This window comes from Centruroides vittatus, unplaced genomic scaffold (assembly GCF_030686945.1).
Source record: "Centruroides vittatus isolate TY-2023 unplaced genomic scaffold, ASM3068694v2 contig_400, whole genome shotgun sequence".
Classification (NCBI taxonomy): Eukaryota; Metazoa; Arthropoda; class Arachnida; order Scorpiones; family Buthidae; genus Centruroides; species Centruroides vittatus.
The window spans coordinates 3,056,878-3,083,197 of NW_027122215.1; the positions used below are offsets into that span (position 1 = coordinate 3,056,878).

Below are 26,320 nucleotides of genomic sequence, written 5' to 3' on the forward strand. Positions count from 1 at the left end.
AAAATATTATTAAAAGAAAACTTTTTGAACATATTGAAATTAATAAAATAAACAAAATTAATAGAATGAATTTAAACACTGGCGTTGTCATCAGTGAGATCTGGCGACTGTTACTTCCAAAACAAGAAGAGTTCATTTTAAGACATTCTTTATCCCCTCCCAACTTCCTTTTTTAATTCACTGTATGATTAATGATCAGACTTCCTGATAATCATACAGTGAAACCCTTTACACCTTGTTTTTAACAAGTTTTTATGTTTTTACTCCCTTTATTGGTCAATTTTTTCTACATTTTAACCAAAAATTTTTATTTTTACAGGTATACCCTCTTATTATTTTTATCAATATTTTATTATATTTATTTATTTTTTAATTTATTTCAGTTTTACTTGTTCTACCCCATGTTTTTAATAATTAGTTATTCCAGTAGTTACTATTAATTATATTTTTATGTAATTTTTGTAATTTTTCAGTTTTACGCAAATGTTAAATACAGATAATTACTAAATATACTCTGTAATTTCATATACAGTTTTACCATTATACTGTACATAATAAAGACGGAAGAGGGGCATAAGGCCTGAAATGCATATCCTTTATAAAGTGTAGAAAATAGAAATCCATTTTTTTCATCAAGAGGAGTGTTCCTGTATGATAAGTTCTCAAAAGCAATTTTATGCTAGGTTCCAAGGAACATACAAAAAATTTACAGAACTTTAAAAACCCTCAAATTACAGCTGTAATGCAGTGAATAGAATAAATTCTGATTATTACTTATAAATATTTCCAATATTTAACACTACTACTTTTAATTGTAAACATAAAAATAACAATTTATATATATAAAAAAAATATGATTAATGGTAATTTAGCTTTAAAGATTTTTTTTAACAGTTCAAAAGAAATTTAGCCATTATATTAAATTAAATTAATGTTTAATTTTTCATTTTAAAAAATATATTACAAAATATTTATAAAATTAAATTAAGGAATGTTTCGTCGTATAAAATTCAAAATCATTTCAAAAGAGAAGTAACTTGTTCTGGCATACGAGGCAAAAGAGAATCGGGTTCCGGATATGCATTAGAAGCATCATGTATGGCTTCATAAATTTGTTTGTAAACAGAACACAAAAGCTCGACGGTTCTCAAACGAAGATTTTGCCTTGGAGGAAAAGAAGAAAATAAATGCTCATAAATGTATATATAGTATATAAATTTACAATAATCTGATTACATACCTTAATACTACACTGAGCAGTAAATTACATTGAGGGATTGCCAGACTGTCTGGAGAAGACAGAAATGAATCTAATTTTTTCTGAAAATATAATTTATTTATTTAGGAAAAATACATAAAAAGTTCTGCTAATAATAACTGAAACTTTATTATTAACAACAAACTGAAACCTGTTCAAAATAATAGGAGAAGAAATGAAAAAAATTGATTTTTATTAAAACTATGCAAGCTTTATTATAAACTTTTGTGCCATTGCAGCAGCATGATCTTAACTTAGTAAATCTTTGAATTTGGATGAGCATCATATAAAAAAATTGATATACTTAATTTGTGGTAGTAAATATTGTAATCAATGGATAACATTGAGTGAATTTTGTCAATTTTATATTCAATATATAATTTTTTAGTTTTGATTCACTTACATTCAAGAAACTCAATTACTTCTGATGCTATGACTGAGCTTAAAATTAGATACAGTACATTGCATACAATATAATACAAGTACATTCAAAATACAGTAATTGATTTTGCTCATTGTTAATTTTCTGTAAAGAAGTCATCGGTTTGTAAATGACAGCTAAAATAACACAATTAAGAGATTGTTACGGAAAATTTGAAAGTTACTGCCATATAAACATGCATTTCATCAATAAAAAGTATTTGCATATAGCTGGCAATGTACAGACATTGGATATATTATATTACTTTTAATAACATAAATAATTCTAATTACTGAAAGGAAATAAAAACAAAGTACTTACATTAGCAGACTGAATAGCCAAAGCATCGCATCCCAGAATTGCTGAAAGTGGACCTTGTTTTGGTTGATATGTTTGCAGAGTTTTATAAACTGTCCCTAAACCCAGATGACCTACAATCTGAGAAGTCTGTTCACTGACTAATGTATCAAGATGTGCTTCCATCTAAATAGAACAAATTAAATACTGATAAGCATTTTTAAAAATATTCTATATAATATAATAAATGATTTTTATATATAATTACTTGTGCCTGTAGCATTTCTAATTGTTGATCACTAAATTCATACACAGTTAATGAGGAATGCATTAAATGAAGACAATTTGTTAAATAAACAGCCATATCAACAGGTGCAAGCTTAGATGCTGACATATGACACATTTGTAGTAGTGGTTCTATCATTGTTGTCAAAATCTGTTAAACAATGTCTAATTATTTTTTAATAAGTTTACAGATATAATTATGAATGCAATTTAATTACCTGAGGCACATCTTTCTGTCTATCATCAATAGATATGAGACTACCATCTTGACAAGATAATATTTCTTTTAATAATGCTAAAGATTGTGTAAGAGATTCCGGAGGCCCTAAATCAGCTGGAGGAAGCTCAATTTGCTCTAAAAGTTGGCTGCAATGACATGTCATACTATTATAAAACATTTTTCTACTTAAATCTTGCAGTTCTTTCAATGTATTTAATAACTGAGACTCTACGGTGACAACTTGGCTGAAAAATAAAATTTTAAATTATTACACAAATTAAAATAATATTCAAAAATAAATGAATTTTAAAAATTTTATCTATATGTATACAAAAAAAATCATCTGATACAGTTTAAAGCTATCAAAATAAAATATTTTCATTTCAATGATCAACTCAAATTTAATAAAAACATTAAAATTGCATACTTAATTGTTTGGTGATAGAATTTTAACAAACTGCTCAAACAAAAGAGAGTCACTGCTCCAGGTTCTGATACGGTTACTTGTTCTACACGAACTTTTAATGGTCGACATAATCCTTCTGTTATGTGAGATAAAGCCTGTTGTATGTCTTCTTCCAAATCTATATTTACATAACTTTTTTCATTAAAATTAAAACTGAATAAGCTTAAGAGAAATATATATATTTTATAAAATTATATAATATATCCCTACCTTAGTTTAAATTTAATTAGTTAAGTTTAAATAGGCTAAATGTACTTGCAAATTTTTACTTCATTTTTATTAAGAAAGATTATATTATAATTATATTTTTAATTGTATAGACAGAACATCAATGGATAAATGTGACATATATCATCAATGTATATCAGTCATTTGACATCAGTGAACATACAGTGAACTCCTGTATAACACACTTTCCTATAACGTGAATTCATATAACAAATTTGTCGCATTATAAGATCAGATGATTTTATACAGTTTACAGTTGCATAAAATCATCTGATAATGCATGTCTCGTATAATGCAATTTCCTATGATGCAGAACGTGTCCTCTGCATTATACAGGAGTCCGTTGTATTCATGTTTATTGTAATTATAAAGGTGATTTGTGTATTTAATTATCAGTAAGGCTACACACCAAATAGTATAGTATAGTAAGATTACACACAAAACAGTATATTTTGAAATAAACAATAATCCAAAAATAATTTAAAATAAAAATATTTCTAAAATTTTGGAAAAAAAAAAATTAAAAATGTAATAAGGTATTATATAGATACAGAGAATATAACATAAAAATAAAATAGAATGATTAGAATCTTAATGAAATATTCATTTCATTAAGATTCAAATCATTTCAATTAAGATAGCCATTTCTCATATTTTTTTAATATTAATTATAGAATAATTATGATTATTTTTGTTAAAAAAATCATTTTTATTCTCTGAGTAACTGTACTGTATTTTTAATTTTAGTAATAAACAGTTAATCATAGATAACTTGTTATGAATACTTACATTAGTAAGTAATTAAAGTAATTACTGTAAGTGTTCTAAAAGTAGTTAATTACTTTTAGAACACTTACATTAATTAAAAATTGAATATCTATTTTTAAATAAAGATTTTTAGATAACATTATATAAAGATAGTAAATAGTTTAACACTTTTTATTTCAGAATATGAAAGTAAATAAATATATTATAATACTGAATAAACAATAAACTATTAATTTCAACCTATTTTAATTACAATGAACAATTTTATTTAATCATTATTGAATATGAGAATAACTGAAAAAAATGCATATGATGTTTTTAATTATGAAACAGTTGTAAAGCTAGCACAAAAAATAAAAGCATGAATTTCTGGCATTGACTAAATGTTATTTAAATTAAAAAATTTAAACACAAAAATTCAGTGTTGAAATTTGAAAACAAAAGAACAAGAACAAATTTGCTATAACAAAAATAAAACATTCACATAATCTACCATATATCCTAAACCAGTGGTGCGCAAACTACGGCCCACAAGCCAGATGCGGCCCCCTGAAATGTTCTATCTGGCCTGGGCGGCAATATTCCTAATCTGACGAATAAAAAAAAATACAGGCTATAAGAAAAATAAATATTTTCCTCTTTTTTCCTCTCTTTCGTTTTATATCAGTGACGACATACAAATTTATTGACATCCTAGATATTGGAATGCTATGTTGAGAATGAGAGGCACTGGCTGCTGGCAACTTTGTAGCAAAGAGTAAAACTGGCAACGCAGCTAGATATCGAAACACGTTTCTTGATTCAGACCTGTCTTAGCATTGTTGGTTTGCTAGTTTTACTCTGCATATTGTGAAAAATTTTAGCCCTAAGATGTTATCCAAAAAATGTAAAGTTGATTCTGTGAGTGCCATGTTTTCAAAGATGAATGGACTTGGAAGTACTTTTTCACACTTTTTAGGGATAAACCACTATGTCTCATCTGCAACGAAACTATAGCAGTCTACAAAGAATATAACATTTCACGACACTTCAACTCTAAGCACAATGATGTCAAGGTTAGAGCCATGACCGAAGAAAGAAAACAAAAAGCAAAAGATCTATGCAAAAAACTATCAGGTCAGCAAAGTATTTTTAAGAAAGGAAATAGTTCTCAGCAAGCAGCTACATATGCAAGTTATGTTGTAGCATACAATATTGCTAAAAGTAACAAAGCTCTCTCTGATGGAGAGTCTGTTAAACACTGCATGTTCAAAGTTTGCGATATTTTATGTCCTGACAAAAGAAAATATTTTGAAACAATAAGCTTATCTCGAAAAACAGTGACATCTAGAATCGAAGCAATAGATAAAAACATATTATCACAGTTGGAATCAAAGATTGGCCAATTTAAATTCTGCTCAATTACTATGAATGAAAGCTCTGATATAAATGATACTGCACAGTTGCTATTATTTATAAGAGGTGTTGACGAAAACTTCTGTATTACAGAAGAACTAGCATGCATGAGGTTGTTGAAGGGAACCACAACAGGGTCAGATATTTTTATGAATTTATGGAAAGAATTTCAACTTTGAAAGTACCTATAAATTGCATATGTGGTATAACAACAGATGGAGCGAGAAATATGACAGGGCAAAAATCTGGATTTGTTGGAATCTTTAATAAAAAATATCCAGATAACAATGTTATATTTCTACATTGCATCATACACCAAGACGCCCTGTGTAAATCTGCTTTGGATATGAAACCTGTGCTTGACATTATTGTGAAGCTAGTTAATGCTATTCGATCTCGAGGGCTTGCTCACAGACAATTTCGGGAGTTTCTAGAATCCATGCAATCTGAGTACTCTGATATATTGTACTACTTGAAAGTAAGGTGGCTTAGCGCAGGACACGTCTTCGAGCGAGCTTGGCAGCTGAAAGACGAAATAGTGACATTCTTCCTTGAGAAACAGGTCTGTAGAGTATAAAATCCTGGAAGATACTGCATGGCTTTCAGATTTTACATTTTTTACGGATATTCTCTGCCACATGAACAAGTTGAATGTCAACATGCAAGACAAAAATCAATTTATCGATGATATCTGGGGCCATCTCAAAGGTTTTAAACTACAATTTGTTCTATTCGGGAATCAGCTTGCTAAGAATGATTTGTCTCACTTCCTGAGGTTGAATTCAATAACCCCAGTGATGAAGGAAAAGCTTAAGAGTTACAAAGATAGTCTGAGAAGCCTCCATGGTGAATTTGAACAAAGATTTGAAGACTTTGGTGTCATTGAATAAGACTTTGAAATTTTTGGTATGCTTTTTAATGTGAGCTTGTGAAACAGTGAAACCGGATTTGTAACTTGAATTGATTGAATTACAATGTAACACTCAACTCAAACAGTTGTTTCTTAATGTTCCAAAATTAGAGTTATACAAGTCATTGTCGAAATCCACTTTCCCAAATCTGATATCTCATGCCCAGAAAGTTACTGCTATGTTTGCTTCATTATATATATGTGAACAGATGTTTTCTACAATGAAACTTCGAAAGAGTTTCCTTAGAAACAGACTGACAGATGAGCATTTAACTTCTCTTCTAAGAATAAGTGCATCCCAGTTCGAACCAAATTATGAGAAACTTTTAGAAATGTAGTTACATTTTCATTCATCACATTCTCCTTCATAATCTTTCAGTCATTAATAGGGCTTAGTATCACAAAAAATACAAGAATTTTGTAAAATGTATTATTGTTATTTTTTAATAAATCATATTGGCCCGCCTAAAGTTTTTTTCCTTTCCTTTGGCCCCCTCTTTAAAAAGTTTGCCTATCACTGTCCTACACCATTGCTCTATAGGCTTGACTTTTGTAATTACAATTTAAAATTGGCATATAACCTGCCTCCCATTCAAACTTTCTTTTAAATATAGATAACTGTGTTATATGCACAGAAAAAAAAAAAATACATAAATAATGATATACTTTTTAAAAATTAATTTTATATAAATAGTAAAAATTTGATTACTTTCTTTCACACATTTTCTTAAAACTGCTTCTATCATTTCTTTTTCAGAAGCAATAGTTTGATGTAACCATGCTAACATATCTCCAACATATCTTAGTGGATCATGAGAATGCAATTCAATAGGACGTGGCATTCCACCAGGACCTAGATACAAAAGTGATGTTAAATATTAACTTTTATTAATAATCTTTCATTTAATGTTTACTCTTACCTCCTCTGGTTAATGCATCAATAAATCCTCGAACAATTGCGGCCCTACGGGCATTTGCATATTCATCAACAGAATATTTAAATAATACAGATCTATCCTGCAAACTCTCCATTGCTTGGCAAAGAAGTGGGTTAATGTCAGGTGATTCTACAATCAAAAGTCGACATTCACCTACAAAAATATTTATTTAAAAATAAATAAATTAATTATATATATTATTAATAAATTAAAATTAATTTTACAAATTAGATACAAGAATAAAAATATAGGAATATGATTTAGAAAAATTATATACAGGAACCATTTTTGGAAATTCAATAAGAGAGATAAAGAATGATATCTCAAGCCTTTTCACGTGCAACATAATAATGGAGATTTGTTCCAAGAAATATGTCATTAAGTACATCATACAGTGTACTTAGACAAACCTTTATGGCAATGGTTCCCAACCATGTTGTAAAGTCATTCTAAGTGTGCTGTGAAATAAATAAATAAATAAATTGAAGTGACAAATTTTAAAATTTATAAATGAAAACAACAAAATGTACTTCTACATGTTTCAAATATATCAATATTTCAGAAGTTTTTTTCTATGATAGTTTATGAGAACAAAATATTTGAGAGTGCAACACATGATCAACCTGTTGACTAGTCCAATTATACTTCATAATAAAGTATGCTGCAACCTTTCCATAATTGTTTAAGTCCAAAAAATTTGGGAAACTATTGTTATATGGTATAGCTTACTATTCAAATAGACTATATGTAACACAATAGTATGTATTTATGTATCTAAACATATCTATGCATAGAAAAGATATAGATGACTACATATTTTTCAGCTCCATTATAATATTACGAGACCTCCATTGTATATGTGGTTTGTCATTAAAATATTGTTGAGTGATACATATCTGCATTAAAATTACTATTTCATCCTGAAACTTGTAAAAAAATTATGTAGAAATTTTAAAAAATAATTAAAATAATTTTAATATTAAAAGACACTGAAATAAAATTATAGGAAAAAACTCAGAAAAAAAAATTGATTTCTTGAGATTATTTCTAAATCTATTATTACTAATTGATAACTTACTAATTACAGGAAATTACAATTTGTTCACTTGAGAATTAATGCTTTTTCTAATATTAACATATTTATTGATTAAAAGTTCTACTTCCAGTCAATAAATGTGTGTTTTTTATTTATTAAATATTTAGCAAAAATTAGTAAAAGAAGTGTTTGAGGTTGTTTTTCTTCCTTACTTTTTTCACTCCTAAGATTTTATTAAAAATATATTTAATTTATTCTAATGTTTTAAAATTAAAACCATATAAAAAAATTATAAAAATTATTGTTGATAATTTATAATTTAAAATTAGTAATGTCATATTTCTTAATCATAGTAAAAGATTGAAGATCAAGTAAAAGTTGATCAGATTTATCATATTAAAATAATTTTTAATATCTATTCTCAGATTAAATTTCTTAAAATAATTAGATATATTCTTTAATTGATATCTCAAAACAAATAATCTAATATTATAGTTTAAGTGACAGACCTTTATAAACTTTTATTCAGTAACTATTCCTATTCCAATTATTAATAATTTTATCCTATTGAGACTAAATATGCACATACATACTTTGAAATGATTTCATAAAAATATGAAATGATTTTGAAAAAGGAGAAGAAAAGGAAAACTATTTATAATGATTTTCTTAATTGAATGAATATAGAATATCAATAAGAACACACTAGAATTACTGTACTTTTCATATATTTAGTAATAAATGTAAAAACATATAATGGCACTGCTTGACACTATATTTTGCAGTGCTCCAAAATGCTATGGCACCCCAGATGAATACACACTGAGCTAAGTATTTTCAGTAAATCTGTGAATTATATCATTAAATGATTTCAGCAAGTAAAAAGTGCTTTATTTAAATAAAAATCTATTTAAAAAATAAAAATATTTTTCTATGAAGAAAAATATTTTTATATAATAAGCCAATAAAATTTATTTTATAATCAGCACTGTACACCTTTACTAATTACTTTAAAAAATAAAAACAATGTTAAAGATATAATTAACTTCTACCACTTAATCTGTATCTCAGTTTTTAAAATGTTATTTCATTTTATTATATTATAAATACATTCAATGTGTATTGATTAACTAATATATAAAGCAAATAATTCCCTTTTATAATTTATGATGAAATTTTGATACTGTATTTAGCTAATTTCCATAGATAAAAAAATCGATATATTATTTTTACATCAGTGACAAATGTAATATGGCATAGAAAGTCACTAAATTAGTTATAAATACAAATTTATTTAAATATATTATATGAATTTGACAGAAACAAAGGTTTTCTGATTATTTCTCACAACGAAGTGTAATATAAATAACACAAGGCTTTCTTTACATCTGTTTAATTCTCTTTTTTCATTTGCCGAGACACATTTCGGGTCTTTGCCCCTCTTCTGTCGACTTTTTTCATAAAGGTGTTATACATTTAATTTTCCAAAAATGTATAATAGTGTGGCTTTTGCCTTTACACATTTTCGAAAAATTAAATGTAAAACACCTTTATGGAAAAAGTCGACAGAAGAGGGGCAAAGACCCGAAATGTGTCTCGGCAAATGAAAAAAGAGAATTAAACAGATGTAAAGAAAGTCTTGTGTCATTTATATTACACTTCATTGTGAGAAATAATCAAGTAAGAAGATTGACATGGTTTCATAGAAAGAAGAAATAAGTTTTATAAATAAATAAAATATAAAGTTTTTAGAATACTTTTTAAAGTTTTTAAGTTAATAAGATTATAAATCAATACTTTATTACATTCTTCAAACTTTTTCTCACTTATTATTGTCAAGAATATGTTTTAATATCTAATAGTTTAATTCTTGAATGCAATAAAAAAATTAGTTAAACTGAAGTAATCTGTGGAAGCAATAAGTGTCTAGAGAACACATTAATGAGAAAAAAATGTCAACAAAAGTCACAAAAGAACACTATAACATATCTCTTATTACTATTTCACAAAAATTGGTTATATTATCAGAAATAACAAAAAAATAAAGGATACATACATCTTTTAAAAAACATAATAGACAGAATCAGTTCAGATTAAAAAATTCCTTAATTAAAAACATTATAGAAAATTTATACCTAAAAACACTTACACTTCTTGATATTATTTAGATGCATTAATTTTAATAAATTATGTATGTTCGTTAATATTGATATAATAATACTAATATATATATTTCATCTAAAAATGTCAGGCAGAAATTTATTTATTTAAATTAAAATTTCAAAAACTAAAAAGAGAAGTCTTTAATAAACATGCTAAAATCAGGAAAACACAAAAAAACTTGGCAGCATCAACTTTTCTTAGCAGGCTGCTTGGTCATCCTCAAAAATGTCTTAGTATTTAAACACCCTGAACACAAACACTAGGTTTCTTCTATAGTTGCCATAATTGAAGCAATCCAAGCATTCATTTTATATTTACTACTCTCTTCAATATACAAAATTCTTGCTCAAATGTCTGGTAAGTGAAATGGCTTTCATACCGGCTTTTGGATAATATTTTTAAGACTTGTCCTTTTATGTTTTGATATTTTAATTTCAAAAAATATTATGACATAAAATATAATGTCTTAAAAACATGTTAATTTCAAATAAATTAAATAGTATATATATACTTTAAAAAATAAAAATTTATAAATTAATTTTAAATAGGCACTTTTTTCTTATATGATAAATAAATTAACAGAAGTGAACTTTAAAAAATTCTCAAAGAACAATAAAAAATGTTCATAATGAAGAAACAAGTTCCTTTAATTGACAAAGTACACACCTAACAACAGATCTTTTCTTCTGGACAAAGCTTTTTTGCAAGTTTTACAAGCATTGTAATTTTTTTACAGTTATATAAATTAACATGGCAGTTCTGATAGAAATCAACTATAGGAAGAATAAAAACTACATCCAGAAGTAGCCTACAAGAAAAAGTTTGCTGTGAGATATATACTTCATCAATTAAAGGAACTTTTTTCATCAATACAAACATTTTTCATTGTTCTTTAGAAATTTTTTAAATAAAAATAACAAAGCTTTTTTTTAAGTTTTACAAGATTTATAATTTTTTATGAAGAAGTGAATTTTGTGAATTATAATTAATTATGACAGTATGATTATTTATTAGTTATAAAGAAAACTGACACACAATCAATAAAATCTTTTCTAAAACCTATTTTAGATTAATCAATATAAATGTACAATATACAATATATTATTAATAAAATAAACAACTTACTTAAATTATTATTCAAACCAATTAAAAATCTTGAATTTTATATCAATAAAAAAAATGAAAAATTACTTTTTTAGTTGTATATAACACATTCATAAAACAAAAATGTCATTCAAATCTAACAAATTATTTACTACTGTAAGAACTAAATGTGCCAACAAAAAAATAAAAATTAACCACTGTTGCATTTTAAAATGGAAAAATGAAAAATTCAAGAAATATTCGTCATTTATCTTGTACTTCGAAAATAAAAAACTTTTGAATTTTTGTTCTTCTGAAACCGTGTTGTTTAATTCTGTTAATTCACAAACACAAGGTGCGTTATTTTTTCAACATTAGGCGATATTCCATATTCAACTGAATAAAATGGAATATCGCCTAGTGTTGAAAAAATAACGCACCTTGTGTTTGTGAATTAAAAAAAACTTTTGAACGTAAGCAATTAAGAAATTAAATCATAAAAGTAAAGAAATAAATTTTAAATTTAGTAACGTTTTCAAACAGTAATTAAAAATATTCAGGATATCTCTTATCTCTTACTTTACAATCTAAATCCACACATTCTCATTTGTCTTTTACTGCTAATTGAATTTGTATTAATAGTTTTAAGTGGAAAAAAGTCTGTAAAAATGTGTATAATTTCCAGCAATACTTACTTTGAGTCCATCTGTATAATCTTTCATAAGCTGCTTCCTGATGAAGTGCCATAGACTCCATTATTTCTAATCTAAAAATATTATTATTATTATTATTAAATTATTTTAGAATAAATAAAAGCTAAACAGTTTAATTACCCTGCAGTTTGTTGATTGCTTCTTAATAAAATTTTGCAATCATTGTGTAACTTCTTAACTTTACTCAGGACTTTAAAAAAGTCTTCATTTAATCCGCCATCTCTTGTTCCTCTAAGAATTAATACTTCTTCTGGTTTCAGTTGGAAAGTATTGAGAAATGCTTGAACAACTTCCTGTTTCATTTGTATTTTTTGACTGGTAATTAAAATAAAGTAAGATTTAATTCATTACTTTATGATGAAAAATGTTTTTAAATTTAAATTATTCTTACCCTTCAGCTTGAAGTTTAGTTGTTTGAGAAATAAGGTCATGTGTATGAGATTTAGTTGTCTAAAAAATAGTAAAGTAATAATTTTTCTTTTCTCACTTAATTTAAAATTTTGTTAACAATTTCACCTACTTGTAATCTATTTCTCATCTCTGTGCAGCATTGATTCATTTCAGTAACACTAGTATATAAATCATCAAGAACCTAAAGAAATTAAAAATGCTAAGATAAATTTTTAGCAAAATAAGTAGGAACACAGTAGGAATATCATATGATGATTTAACCTCTTTAACATTTCTGAAAGATTGTACAAATTCTTCATTTACTATAAGACTTCTTTTTTCAATATCACTTCTCAAATTGCGACGAGCGCGTAATGTATTTTCAGGAAAAAATGTTGATAATGCTTTCAATGCTTCCAAAGTTTCCTGAAATTTATAAAATACATTATAACAACTAAAAATTTTAATAACAGTAATTTATACTACAGGATGATTCTCTCACTAAGAAACCCAAACATTTCTCAGTAACTTTTTTATTGTTTAATGATTTCCTATGAAAATTTACATGCACTTATCTTCTTGCAAAATAAGATCTTCCTAAAGCAGATGCTAAAAATGGTCCCCTCTGGCATCCAATTTTACACACATTATTGAAGAATGTTTAGATTTCCTAGCAAGAGAATCACTCTGAATAATTAAAAGCTAATTTTATTGAAATTTAAAAAATTATTATTGTATGGTTTTTCAAAATCTGAAAATTTTTTTCTTCTTCATTATTCAACTTTTATCTATTTTTATTCTATGTAAAGTTTCAGTACCATAATTTTAACAAGCAATTATTTATTATGACATCATCACAATGCCAGGCTGCAATTTTTAATCATATTTTATATTTATTTCATTTAAAATATATCTCAAATTAGCAGTCTCTTGCCCCTATACATCATAATTTTCCTTTAACAATAGAATCATGCCAGTCATCTAACATCTTTCAGAGAAAATTTTTGAATTGAAATAACACGACTTCTTGTTTACATCGGAAGTTCGTATATAGTTAATAAGAGGCTCCTGCTCCCAAAGGTTTTCATACGTGGTCTCGGATTTCATCTATCTAACTCCGTTCTTGAGATTAAGGAAAGATGGATGGACAGATGCATGGAACAGGGAGAATTTATAAGTCTACAATTTTTTCGAATTGCAGCCTAATAATGATATATAAGCTACGTGTAAATATAATATTAAATTATACAAGTAAAATTTTTATATAAGTGAATAGAAAAATTATAGAAACTAGAAAACAACAAGAAAAATATAAAAGAATGAAACAAAATAATCAAAAGAATTTTTGAAATGGTAAAATTTTCATGTTACCTATATAAATGCTATAATTTTTAAGTAAAATATTTAATTTAAAATTAAAATAAGAGATTATATTAGAAATAAGAAAAAGATTGATAAAAAAAAATGTCATATCCATTTGATGATATATTCTAAATAATCAGAATGTGGCATTATATGGATATAAGATTTTAACAATAGAGAAACAACACAAAGATTAAAGGTATTCAAAATATAGTGGTGAAGGAAAACAAATTTGGTCAGATGAACAAATAAAATAAATAAGAATGATTTTAACCATAAAAAAATTATCAAGCAGTTCATATTGAAAATAGTGTAATCATTTTTTATTTTTTCATTTTTATTCTTCCAGTTTTTTTACCCTGCAAACACTAAGAAGGCCCTTTAATCATAGGTTTCATCAGGATTAATATGATAAAAATTGGGTAACCGGATAGCAAAAGATAGATCCCAACACATCCAGGACAGACTGCCTATAAAAATTTCTACGGTTTTTTGCCCGCCCAGATTAAATCCGTCTCCGGAGCAGCAGCCGACACCTTTACCACCATAGCCAACTTACCGTCGACACAATCACGTAAAACTCGACCTTATTTTTTCAAACTCTGAACAACAAATAAAAAAGTTAGGCCAAGAAACCATTTTTGGATATAACTTTTGAAAGAATTTGAATTATAATGCAATAGAAAAGTGAATGATCAGGCCATAGAAATATAAGTAGAAGTTACATTAAGTCAATATCTATACATTTATATACTGTATATAGGTATTACTTAAAAGTGTAACTTGTAGCAAAATATAGTTAAAGAAGAATCATTGTATATCAATGAAACTTGGTTACATTTAAGTAATTTGTCTCTATATTTATACACATAATTTCTAATCAAGAAATTCTTTGATAGACTAAAATTCTAGAAAGTACATTTCATAAGCTTTACTCATTTGTATAACGTTATTATTATTTTATGTAATAACGAGAGCTGAAAACAAATTGTTCAACAAATTAATGATTTAAAGTGACTTGAAATATAACCTTGTCATTATCCAATTTATTTTCTAATATTTTGTTCAATTTTCTCGCTAAAGGATTACTTGCTTCTTGCTCTTTTTCCATTATTATTTATATTTTATGCTATAACAATTTTAAAGCCAAAATCCTAAAATAAAAGAATTGTTATCAATTTCATGATCAAAATTGTTCAAATTTTAAAAGCCCTTAAGCCACGTTATCTTTACTCTTCTCGATCCTAACGTGAGGAGACAACAAAACTCCACCTCTTGGTAACTTTTTGAAAAATAGAAAATCATTTTTAAACATAAATGTTCAAACATAAAACTATCAATTATTTGTAGCTTCTGAATAGTGCTATAATTAATTATAAAAACAAATATTATAAATTAAGATTACTTTAGTAAAATATCTTTATCTTTCCGCCTGTGGGCACCAAGAGGGTCTTTTTCAGCAAGCCTATTATGGATTCGGCTAGGTCCACACCCTGTGGTCCATATATCCAAACGGACCATCCCCCTGGGGTTTTCGACCGTCCGGACTCGATCCCGGGTCCTCCAGAACGGTAGATTGCCATCCGGCCGTCTAGCCAAACATATCCAGTACATGTCATGCATGAATAAAATTTTGGAGATTCGTAACTTGGACTAGAGTCAAAGCATCTCAGTGTGGCAAGCTGCGCCTTTACTGTCTCGGCCATCGGGCCATCAAACCCAAACTGTTAGAGAAAACCAATCTGCTGATAAATGCAAACAGTATCTTATCAATGTTTCAAGTAACTTTATTTTTCGTAAAATGTATTAAAGATTTATTTGGATGGATAAATGGAAGAAGTTAATGCGTTATTAAGCGATCTGCCAAAAAGAAAAGTCACTCCCGGAAAGATTTTCTATGGGAAACTGGCCTCTACTTAAGTGTTAAATACGTGGAAAAAAACTGGAAAATTTCACGTAGTCAGCCAGTTGGTAAGGCTCAAACCCGCAACTACCCGTGTTCAGTAGTGAAAGTGTTCAGAATAAAAACTAATCAGTCACTGACCTTTGTAATTGTATCCTCTTTTATAACCCATACTTCTCTTTTTAACCTTTATGCATCCGGTCACTATACTTTTTTCCTAGTTCAATTCTCACTGTATATTCTGAATTATTCTTGACAATTCTATTAGAAATTTGAATCAAAAGATTTTTTTAAGTAACTTTTATAAAATCCAAATAAAAAACAGTAAAATAAAATGAGCATTCAATTTAAATTTTATTTATTGTAATAACATTTATTTATCTTCTGAATCGGAGAGAAAATCGATTTCTGTTCCTATCTGTTGATGATTGCTATCCTTACTGTACTTTGAAAATACTTTCCTCCATTTAAAGAGTAAAAAAGTTGTTTATAAATTGTGTATAAATGAAAAATTGCGTAGATAATTATTTTTCTGTCTAATAATTTTGAGCTTAAAATGTAAATGAAGAAATTAATAAAACATAAAAGTGAAGAAATTATATATGTGTGAGATCATCAATAAGATCTTGGAAAATTATTTTGCATAATCTATGAAAAGTGAAACGGACATTAATGCAAATGATCATATCACATTATGTTTAGATTTTAAAACTGATACTATGAGTCTTTTCTGATAATTCTAAGATAAAGTTTTTGATTCATCTGTCAAACCTGTAAATACAGTTATAGACAGATATGTTCGTATCGATTTAGATATAAAATTCTAAATGTTATTTGGGAATCATCAATGAATAATTAAATATCATTAATATTTTAGATTAATTCGTATTGTCAGAATACTACACACTTTCAGGCCAATTTGCACCGGCAAAAAAGTTAAAATTGTATGTGGCGCCATCTGTTATAAATTTTTAAAATAAAATGTTCTATTATTGATTATAAAATGGCAAAAAAAACTTAATTTTAATGGTAGAGGTAAGTTTATAATAAAATACTGATAACTAGTAAAATCTTCATCAAGTCCGAACCCATCGAGATAGAGCGGGTCACATGTCATATCTTCTCATCCCTTTGACCTTTAACTAACAAAATTTAATAGTACCGACGTCACATTTATAGAAACAACCCTGCCAAGATTCAAAATTTTTGGTTCATTTAATCCTGAGATATAATGCAAAACAGACACGCACACAAACAAGTTCAAAGTTTGAACCGATCACTATACTTTTCCTGTGTTAAACTCTATAACAGTTGAGAAAGTAATATTAGAATTTCTGACTCAATGGAAATCAAATAAAGAAAAATAAATAAATAAATAAAATTGATTTTCGTTAGAAGTACTGTATATTTTATTGAGTAGTAAAGAATTACAGAAGTTTATTTAAAGAAAATCTTCATTATCAGGTAATCCTTGAGTCTCAATATTTAAAAATTCAATAAGAGAATTATTGGCAGTATTAAAACTTTCCAAAAATTCTTAAAGCATAAAAATAATTCCAAAACTTTACATATTTTTTACTTTCCTTTTGAAGGCGCACATCACTCTCACAATGTTGTAAACATTGAACTGACAATTTATGAAATGACGTCTTTTTGTATTTCATAAAATCATATATTTACATAAATATGGATAAAATATCGCCTATTTTTACTTTGTTTTCGAATGCTTTTAATGTGAAATATATCATTAAACGTAAAAACACAATGTTGAAATAAAAATAATAATGAATCGTTAAAAATATAATTGAAAAATGTTGTAACTCGTACATCATTATTTTATTTTTTAATATTCAATTTTTTGTTTTATCTATCTATATATTATATACAAAGAAAAATTTTATAGATAAATTGATTTATCAAAAAGATAATTTATTGATAAGAAATTTAAATGATGACACATCCTGAATTATTTTAATAAATGACTCATTTTGTCACACAAAACTATGGTATAAACACACAACTGTATATGAAAATAAAATATTAAATACATCCATCTTAATTAAAATAATTTTTCAGATTATAAAGATTTATTCTATGAAAAGTATTGTCAATCGCAGATATCTTATTAGCACAAAATTCGAGTCATTTTTTCTTTTTTCTTATTTTTTTAAATGAACAGAGATGTAACTTGACGGAAAAGCAATGTACCAGGAAGAGGATATTATTATTTTCTTAACCCAAAGTTTATTTGGAGAAGGGGATGTGGGCAAATGCCGGAAATCCATAACGTCATTTATACTTGTGATTAACTTATTGTATTTTCTACGTTCATTAATTATATTTTTTATAGTTATTTATATATAAAACCATTGTATATACGCGGTTTACACACACACGCACGTAGTATATATTTGATTAATTTATTTGAACTAGTTAAATATTCTTTTCATTTTTTATTATTTGAAATACAAATTTCGTTTAAGCTTTTAGTTTTCGCTTCTACATCTCTTCTATTCAAATTTTTAAATTAGGTATTCTTTAATTAAATATTATGGTTTTTAATTATTATTATTTTTTTTAAATGTAACATAAATCTATAATCCAAAGTAAAATATTTGAGTTATCGTTTAAATATTAAAAGTTTTTTTAACATGAAAAATAAAAATGAGATAAAAAATACCGACTTTTCTTTATAAAAAATTCAATTCGATTCACATAAAAACATTTTTATTTAGAAAGTTTAAATATTCTAATCTAAAATAATCTTCAATTTTATATTGCAATTTTTATATATAAAAATAAATGTCTATAAAATCTAATATTGTTTCCAGACAAATACTTTTTTATTTTATTTTTTTATTTTGTCATTTCCTTCGTTTTTGTTTCGTTTTACTTCCTTAAAAAGAATTTAAATATCATTTTCTGACAATAAAATACTTTTCCAAAAATTTTAATAAAGCAACTTAACATAATCTTATTTAACCATTCTTATACGTCTTTGAAACTACTAAATGTATTCAAAATATAATACAGATATATATAAAATATTATGACAGGTGACGTCTCGATGGACATTACTCTTCTGGTCCGTTACAAAGGATACTATTTATAAAATATTCATCTATAAAGGTCTATGACATCATTCAATGCCCTGACTGATGCCAATATCACATCCTTTCTTTTCAGGCGTAAAATAGATTTGCATGATAACCTTTAATAATTTCACAATGAATAAAAAGTTTTCATTCAAAATTATTGAATTTCTATTCTGTGTGATAGAGTTAGATCTTTAGACATCGAAATGTTAGTCGTTGTTAATAAGATTTTATTTGATATTTTTACCGATACAGTATATGCAAACTAATATAATAATAAAATAAATAAAGAATAGCGGCACTTCATTCTTTTCTGACATGTAGATTTATAGAGAGAGGTAGGCAGAATGTCTGAATGAGTTCTTCCTCTTTATCTAAAATATAAATTGCGTTTAGGTTATACTCTAAATTAAAATTATTTTTTTAGTAGGAGACCATTCACATATTACGTCAGTAGTTTATGAGGAGGGCTATTCGTTTGTTGACGATTGCTAACGATGGAGGGAGGGGGTGAATCTTTGATGACGTAAGATTGCACCCGTCGTTTATTTTACCTCCTCAGTCATCACAAAATTGTCTGAAAATAATTTCTGTGTATTTGCGAATGGTTTTAACTTCTGATCTGATGACATAATTAGGGGAGCGGTTTACTTTGATTTCTGATGATTGATGATGATGGGGAGGGATAAAAAGGAAAATTTTTGTTGTTGTAATACTGAACTGCTCCAACTTAGTAAGGTTATACAGTATTTTTATCCTTTTGTTTACATATATCAGTACAAAGAAATATTACAATAATAAAATGATGCTTTCATAACGTTGATTAAAAATAAACGCCAATCTCTGAACAGACTGGTAGTTTTCAAAAATAAATCTAATTGATAATGATATAATATTATAATTTTAAATGCTATATTAAATAAATTTTGTATGATACCCATAGATGTCTTATGTGTTCTTTAAATTAAACTTTTGCTAATGTCAGAGCACTGAAGAGCTAGAGAGTGAATCCGATCTTCGAATTACTATATTCTGTGTCAGTATCTTATTCAAATAGTCTATATGAAAATGACGGACGTTTTCGAAAAATGTAACCACAAATCGTAACTCTAAAATGGGAACGTGTTTATTTTTTTTTAATTAGAAGTTTTTCTCTTGTTAAAAAAGTGATAAGTATTAAGTCAATACTGCAATATTAGTAATTTTTAAAAGTGTATTTACATTTTTTTCAATAAATAAACTGAGTTTTAAACGGCCATATACTGCAGCCAATATAATTTCGTATGTATCTCTAATGTACATTTTAGTATTGATCAGTGTTTTTAGATGTATGAATCAAAAGTCTTAATTTAAAAAGTTACCTATTGAAAATCCTCAAAAGTCACACGAATTATATAAACAAAATTCATAAAATTAAAATTAAACAAAGCATTATATCGTTGACGATATAATGCTTTGTTTTATTTAAATATTTCAAAAACAAACATTTTTCTGAGAAAAAACAGCAAACCACTGATTAAGGTTTGATTCATCTTAGTCCAAGCTTATCGCTGTGAGAGATTCGGAATCCAATCCGGATGAATTGAAAATCCCTAGAAAATTTTTCGGGATGATTCGTTTGTCTTAGATATGATAGGTCCCATTCCTCACCCCAAGCCCATCACCCGAGATGGGCTTGAGGGGAAAAAGCTTTTTCACAGAGCGGAGAATCAAAAATGAAAAAACCCGTATTTTATGACACATAAGATGCATCCCTATTTCAGCATAGAATATTTAGGGATAAAAGTATTTATTGTATTTAAGCCATCCCACGCCTTTGGCATTCGGCCCCAAAAGCTTTTTTTTACTATATTTCGCTTAAAACAAAAAAAAAGCAAAATTAGAACCGCGGTTTTATTTATCTAGGAAAAAGAGAAGTTTAAAAGAAGTCATTTACCATTAATATTAATATTAACATGCATTAAATATTAAACATGCAAAGGCTTCTTAGATATAGTAAAAAGAAAATAATAAAAAATATAACTTCTGTTTAAACAATAACATTTTTATTCAAGAGTTGGGCTAGGTAGAGTTTAGCCCTCTGAAGGCCGGGGAATTAGCCTATGGGAGATCTCAACTTCACATACCGTATAACTTCAAGGCGATTTTCTGAGCCTTTTTTTTTTAGACAAAAGTTGCGTCTTGTTTCGAATCGCGGAAATATATGAATCACTACACTACATTATCTATTTGTAAAGATCATTAGTTATTAATTTCTTACTATGATCATCCTAAAACAAGCATTGATTTTAAAGTCTCTTAATTTTTTTTTTTTTTTTTTTTTTTTTTTTTTTTGGTTAGCTTACTGCTGACGTCATTCAGTATTGAAAATATTCACTGGCCAATATGTCACTGATATTTGGATATGTTATTTCATTTTTATTTATTTTTTAACTTTTTTCTTCCTGTGGGCACTAAGAGGATCTTTTTAGCAAGCATATTATGGGTTAGGCCAGGCCCACAATGGTGAGGCCGAATGGTGAGGAACGAGGATCGACATCACTTTTTATTAAATCTCAGTATGTTTTTCAATACATTATTTTTTAAATTAATGATAATTTATAGTATTGTTTATTGTTTGTATATGGCGACGCGACACGACAAGCGATCTTTCGAGGAGGACTTTCTATCGGAAACTGGCCTATTTAGGTATTATAAACGTGAAGAAAACTCGGAAAACGCCAGATCGTTGACGAGGCGCGAACCCCACGACCAGTGTTCAGTGATTTTATCCAGTTGGCCATTGGTGGGCAATAATATATAGTAGGCCTACCTATCTTTTATAACTGTTTTATACGACTCCATGAAATGCTGTAATTTTTGTTGACAGTTTCTGTACTTTTTTTTCTTCTATTTTTTAAACTCTTTCCGCTTTTAAATAAGAGCATTAAGTAGGTCTTTTTAGTCATGCCAATTGTAGATGACATGTGATTTTAAGGTATAGGCCTAATCAAGTTTAATTCACAATCACAATATACAGTAAAACCTATGTAGGAATTTGTTCCATTTAGGCAAGTTTTTTGGTTTATTCAGGTTCCGTTTTAGACAGGTTTTACTGTATCGTGATATTTCAAATCATTCATCTTACAAGAATTTAAGAAAACGTTTTCAAAATCGCATTTACATTTTGATGAGAAGGTTTTAAAAATAACGAAAATGCATTAATTCTGAATGTAATTGCCGAAACTAGGGATTTTAATTTTTTAATACGTAAACTTTCATTCGCACTGCCATTATAATCATATTTATGTAATAGTAAAAATAAAACTGGCTTTGATCAGATGTTTAAGAAATTAATAAATTAACATTTTTCTATATATATATATATATATATATATATATATATATATATATATATATACACTGGCTTTCTATATACTGGCTTTCATCAAATATTATATATACTGTATATATAATATTTGATGAAAGCCAGTCTCACTTTTTACTATATTTTCCCTTCATACAACATACAAAATCTAAAATTTAAGACAGTTTTATATTTATATGATTTCCTATTGTTGCTATAAATATAATATGCTGTAATCACAGAAGATTATGTAATAGCATTTTTTATTTGATTATTTTGATTTTATTTTAATAATACTAATACATTTTTAGGAAATTTTTATACGTAGAATTTTTAGAAATTGTTTTACGATTAGAACGGGATAGATCATCTTTATCTGAATTGTGAAGAAATAATTAATTATGTAGATGGCCGAATGACCGAGGCGGTAAATGTGTCAGCCTACCGTTCTGAGGGACTGGCTTCCCAGTAATTTTTCGGTGGCTGATCTGTCCCGGGAATGTCGGACTCCATTCCTTACCATCCGGCAGCGTCATTCTTGGTCTGGTGGAATCCATAATGGATATGATTAAAAGGCCTTCTTAGTGTCCACGAGGCGCAAAGAATAAAAAAAGTTTTAAAAACCCCGTGATAAATTGATGTAGATATAATTAAAATAAATATACGTTTTGAAATATTTGATTTCTACCGAAATTTGATTTAATATTTTTATGAGTAGCAGTTATACATACTAGGAAAGGTAATCGAATAACGGAAGCATTAAAGTACAGTATTAGTCTGGAGTTTTCGGAGTGCCAAGCCAGCTCAAAATTTTTTATAAATGGGCACAAATAACATTCAGCTGAACACATTTTGGGTCTGGTAGAACTCACGAGGAGCTTAGGAAATGGTACTCTTTGTTCACGCAATGAAAAAGTTAAAAAACTGTATTAATAAAGTTATATGTTTCTAGTAACTTATGAGATTTTGTAAAATATAATTAGTTTTAAATAATTAACAAAACATATTTATATTAACAGTAAAACTAATTTTTGAATCAAGATTTTTTTATAATAATTTATAATTATAAAAAATTAGAATTTATTTATCAGATTTTAAATTATTACGTTACAAATAAACTGTTTAAAACTTATATAATATCACGATATGTATATAAAAGTTAAATGATGTAACACAGTAGTTTCAACCTAGCTTTTACGACACCCCAGAGTGTCGCAACTAGCTTGTAGGTGTGTCGCAAGGTTCCCTGATACTTAATTATTTAAATTTAAATAAATTATTGGTTAGTAGGTGTGACACAAACACACTAAAGTAAGCTAGTTAGGGTGCTTACTTCAACAAAAAACATCGAAAATTACTGATTTAACGAGTGTTTTTGAACTATTATGATTACATATAAAAAGTTCTTCCTCTATTAGATCATAATAAATTTAAAATCTTCAGGCCAAAAACTATATTCTCGTAGCACAGGGGGTCTAAGCTATACTGTTTAGTTGATGTTTAAATCTGTCGTATGCAATTGAAATTTTTTTTTTATGATTATAATAGCGTTACACAAACAATGCAATTCATAGTGATTATTCTCAATTGAAGATAGCTGGAAAAAAATTAGAACTTTAAAAATAAACATTTTTTTTTTTTTTTTTTTTTTTTTTAAAGATTGAGACTTGAAAATTAATTGAAACTGTTCATAGAGCGCGTGAATAATTACCTCGAAACATTATTGGTCGGGGATAAAATATGTACTAAAGGTTTAACTTCGCCAGATGTCGCTGCTGAAATAAAAAGTAACGAAAATCCAAGATGGCGTACAGAAAGAGGAATTTCAACTGAAAGAAGACAGAAGGGTAGGTATACTTTTTATTTACTTTTTTCTTTTCTTATTTGTAACAAATGAGATGACTCTCGACTTACACGCGGAATAAATCTGGCGTAAAATGTAAGTAGAGCATAGATTTAGTATCCTACTGCCAATAGGGGATTTTGAACTTCGCAGATTGTTCGTTTTTTATTTATAATACATCTTTAAGATGGTAATTTAATCGTTTGACCGAATTCCTTCTTAGTATTTTAGACATAAAGTATCTCATTACATTCTATAATACCATTGTTAATAAATTGTCATATGCACTTAGTCCATTATATTATATCTTTGGCAGGTTGTTATTCCAGCATGTAAATATTACAGATAAAACCTTTGGAAATTTCTCCAGAAATTACATGCTTCTAAAATGTTTAATAAATTAATTCCTTTAAAAAAAATAAAATAAAATAACTTTTAATTTGTCATATGCACATATTTATGTATTTATTCAAAGAAAATTTATTATTGTTAATAGAAAAGATTCTTCTCCTCTTTTGATAAACTTTTTTCATTTAAATGAGTTAATCTTAATTTTATTTTCAAATCTTCTTCTTGTTGAAATTTGATGTTTTAGTCATATGCTGTCGTACAAACATATTTTCTTTGACGTAAAATTAGCTAAAATTTAGTCTTTATGAAAGAATTTAATTTCCTGATTAATAAATCTATACAATTTCCTTTCTAAAATGTAGGCTGCTCTTTAATTATTTTATTGCAATTAAATGTAGGATAGATTGAGATATATGGTACTATATTTGATATTGGATGACAAGTATAATTTATTTTGTTTGTAGATATACACATTTTTGTTTTAGCGGTTGTTATTCGACGTTTTAAATCATTAAATAAAGTTATGTATTTTATATATTTAATTATTAAGTATTGCTAACTAAAAAAATGTGGAGAAGTTATTAAAATATGTATGACGATAGATGTCGGAATTTTATTTCTGTATGACGTGCAAAACAAATTTTAAAATTTGTACTTTGACAGAATTAGTTAAAATGCAGGTTGCACTTCAAACTTTGTTTCAAAAGCAAGAGAGTACTATACTTCACATTTAAAATATATATATATATATATATATATAGTGTATTAACAAAACAACTGTTATAGTGTATTAACAAAACAACTGTTTTGAAATGTATCTTTTATTTCAAACAGTTATATTTATTTAAATATATATTTTAAAAAAATTAATTACAAATGTGGAAAAAATAATTATCCTTTTGATAAGCATTTTGTAAGTTCTATCAATAGATATTGAACATACACTTGAAAACATTTTGTTTTTACCAAGGCTGTAACAATTGCCCCCTGCCAACCCTGCAATGCAGGGGGCATAGCAACATTTAGGGCCCACAACTAGAAGAAATTTTTAAGTTGGTAATAAAGCATATGTAAAATTTAACACAGAAATATCTGTAAAGAATATTTTATTTTGTTCATTTTATTGTAGTAGTAAGCCTTAATTTAAAATTATTTTACAGATAGCTAAGATATGTTTTCATGTAACTAACCAAAAGCTGGTTGTTTTATATTTTATGCCACCATTTCTGGTTTATATTATTTCTAGAGAAACACTATTTCTCTATCTGTTAGCAAATGACATTATCAACAACCTAATTATTTTCTCTGATTGAAATTCTAAACTACTTAATGAATTGTTGACAAAATCTGAAGATGAGAGGACAAAAACACTAATAGAAAAAATGAAAACAGGTTGGTATGCAAAAATATGCCTATACAGCTGTATTCCTCACAGATTACATAGTTTTCTAAATTTCATTAAATTAATTAACATAAGATGATTATATAGTTTTATGAGATTTTTGTTAGAAAATTTGTAATGAAAAAAGAAATTTTAAAAAATAACAGTAAATAATTTATTTTAATTAATAACAACAAAAAACTGATTTTAATTTATAGAAGGGGCCTAGCAGTTTTAACCATTGGTTTTAACCTTGGTATTTTTATTTAATATTTAAATTGTTTTTAGAACTGTTTATTTTTATTCACATGGTTAAGATCAGAGGAAATGGTTGTATGAACATTAATATCCTTGTTTCTAATAAAAATAGTCCAAATAAGCAATTATTTGAATTAGGATAATTGAGGAGTTTTCAACAATCTTATGAAATTATGCAGTAATTTTATAGAACTTGTAATATATACATGA

General features: G+C 26.9%; 3 protein-coding genes across 3 annotated transcripts in view; 1 reads left to right on the forward strand and 2 right to left on the reverse strand.

Annotated features, from left to right (window-relative positions):
- The window catches only part of LOC136976503 (cullin-3-B-like), a 199,287-nt gene extending 179,511 nt beyond the window's left edge, over nt 1-19,776 (reverse strand). The window contains exon 1 of the mRNA XM_067271804.1: nt 19,767-19,776. The gene's annotated coding sequence lies outside the window, so the exon portion shown is untranslated. The remainder of the gene's footprint in view (nt 1-19,766) is intronic.
- On the reverse strand, nt 914-15,187 carry Cog6 (conserved oligomeric Golgi complex subunit 6). The gene is made up of 14 exons (XM_067271736.1): nt 14,964-15,187; nt 12,854-12,997; nt 12,702-12,773; nt 12,573-12,631; nt 12,302-12,496; nt 12,164-12,234; nt 7,169-7,339; nt 6,958-7,101; nt 2,909-3,065; nt 2,480-2,726; nt 2,245-2,412; nt 2,001-2,162; nt 1,241-1,320; nt 914-1,164 (listed from the first exon to the last, which is right to left on the reverse strand). Exons 1-14 carry the CDS (start codon nt 15,042-15,044, stop codon nt 1,017-1,019), a joined length of 1,899 nt encoding a protein of 632 aa, XP_067127837.1. The 5' UTR covers nt 15,045-15,187; the 3' UTR covers nt 914-1,016.
- A 4,216-nt stretch (nt 19,777-23,992) lies between the features above and the next one.
- The window catches only part of LOC136976464 (tyrosine-protein kinase CSK-like), a 57,426-nt gene continuing 55,098 nt past the window's right edge, over nt 23,993-26,320 (forward strand). Inside the window, exon 1 of the mRNA XM_067271748.1 lies at nt 23,993-24,124. The gene's annotated coding sequence lies outside the window, so the exon portion shown is untranslated. The remainder of the gene's footprint in view (nt 24,125-26,320) is intronic.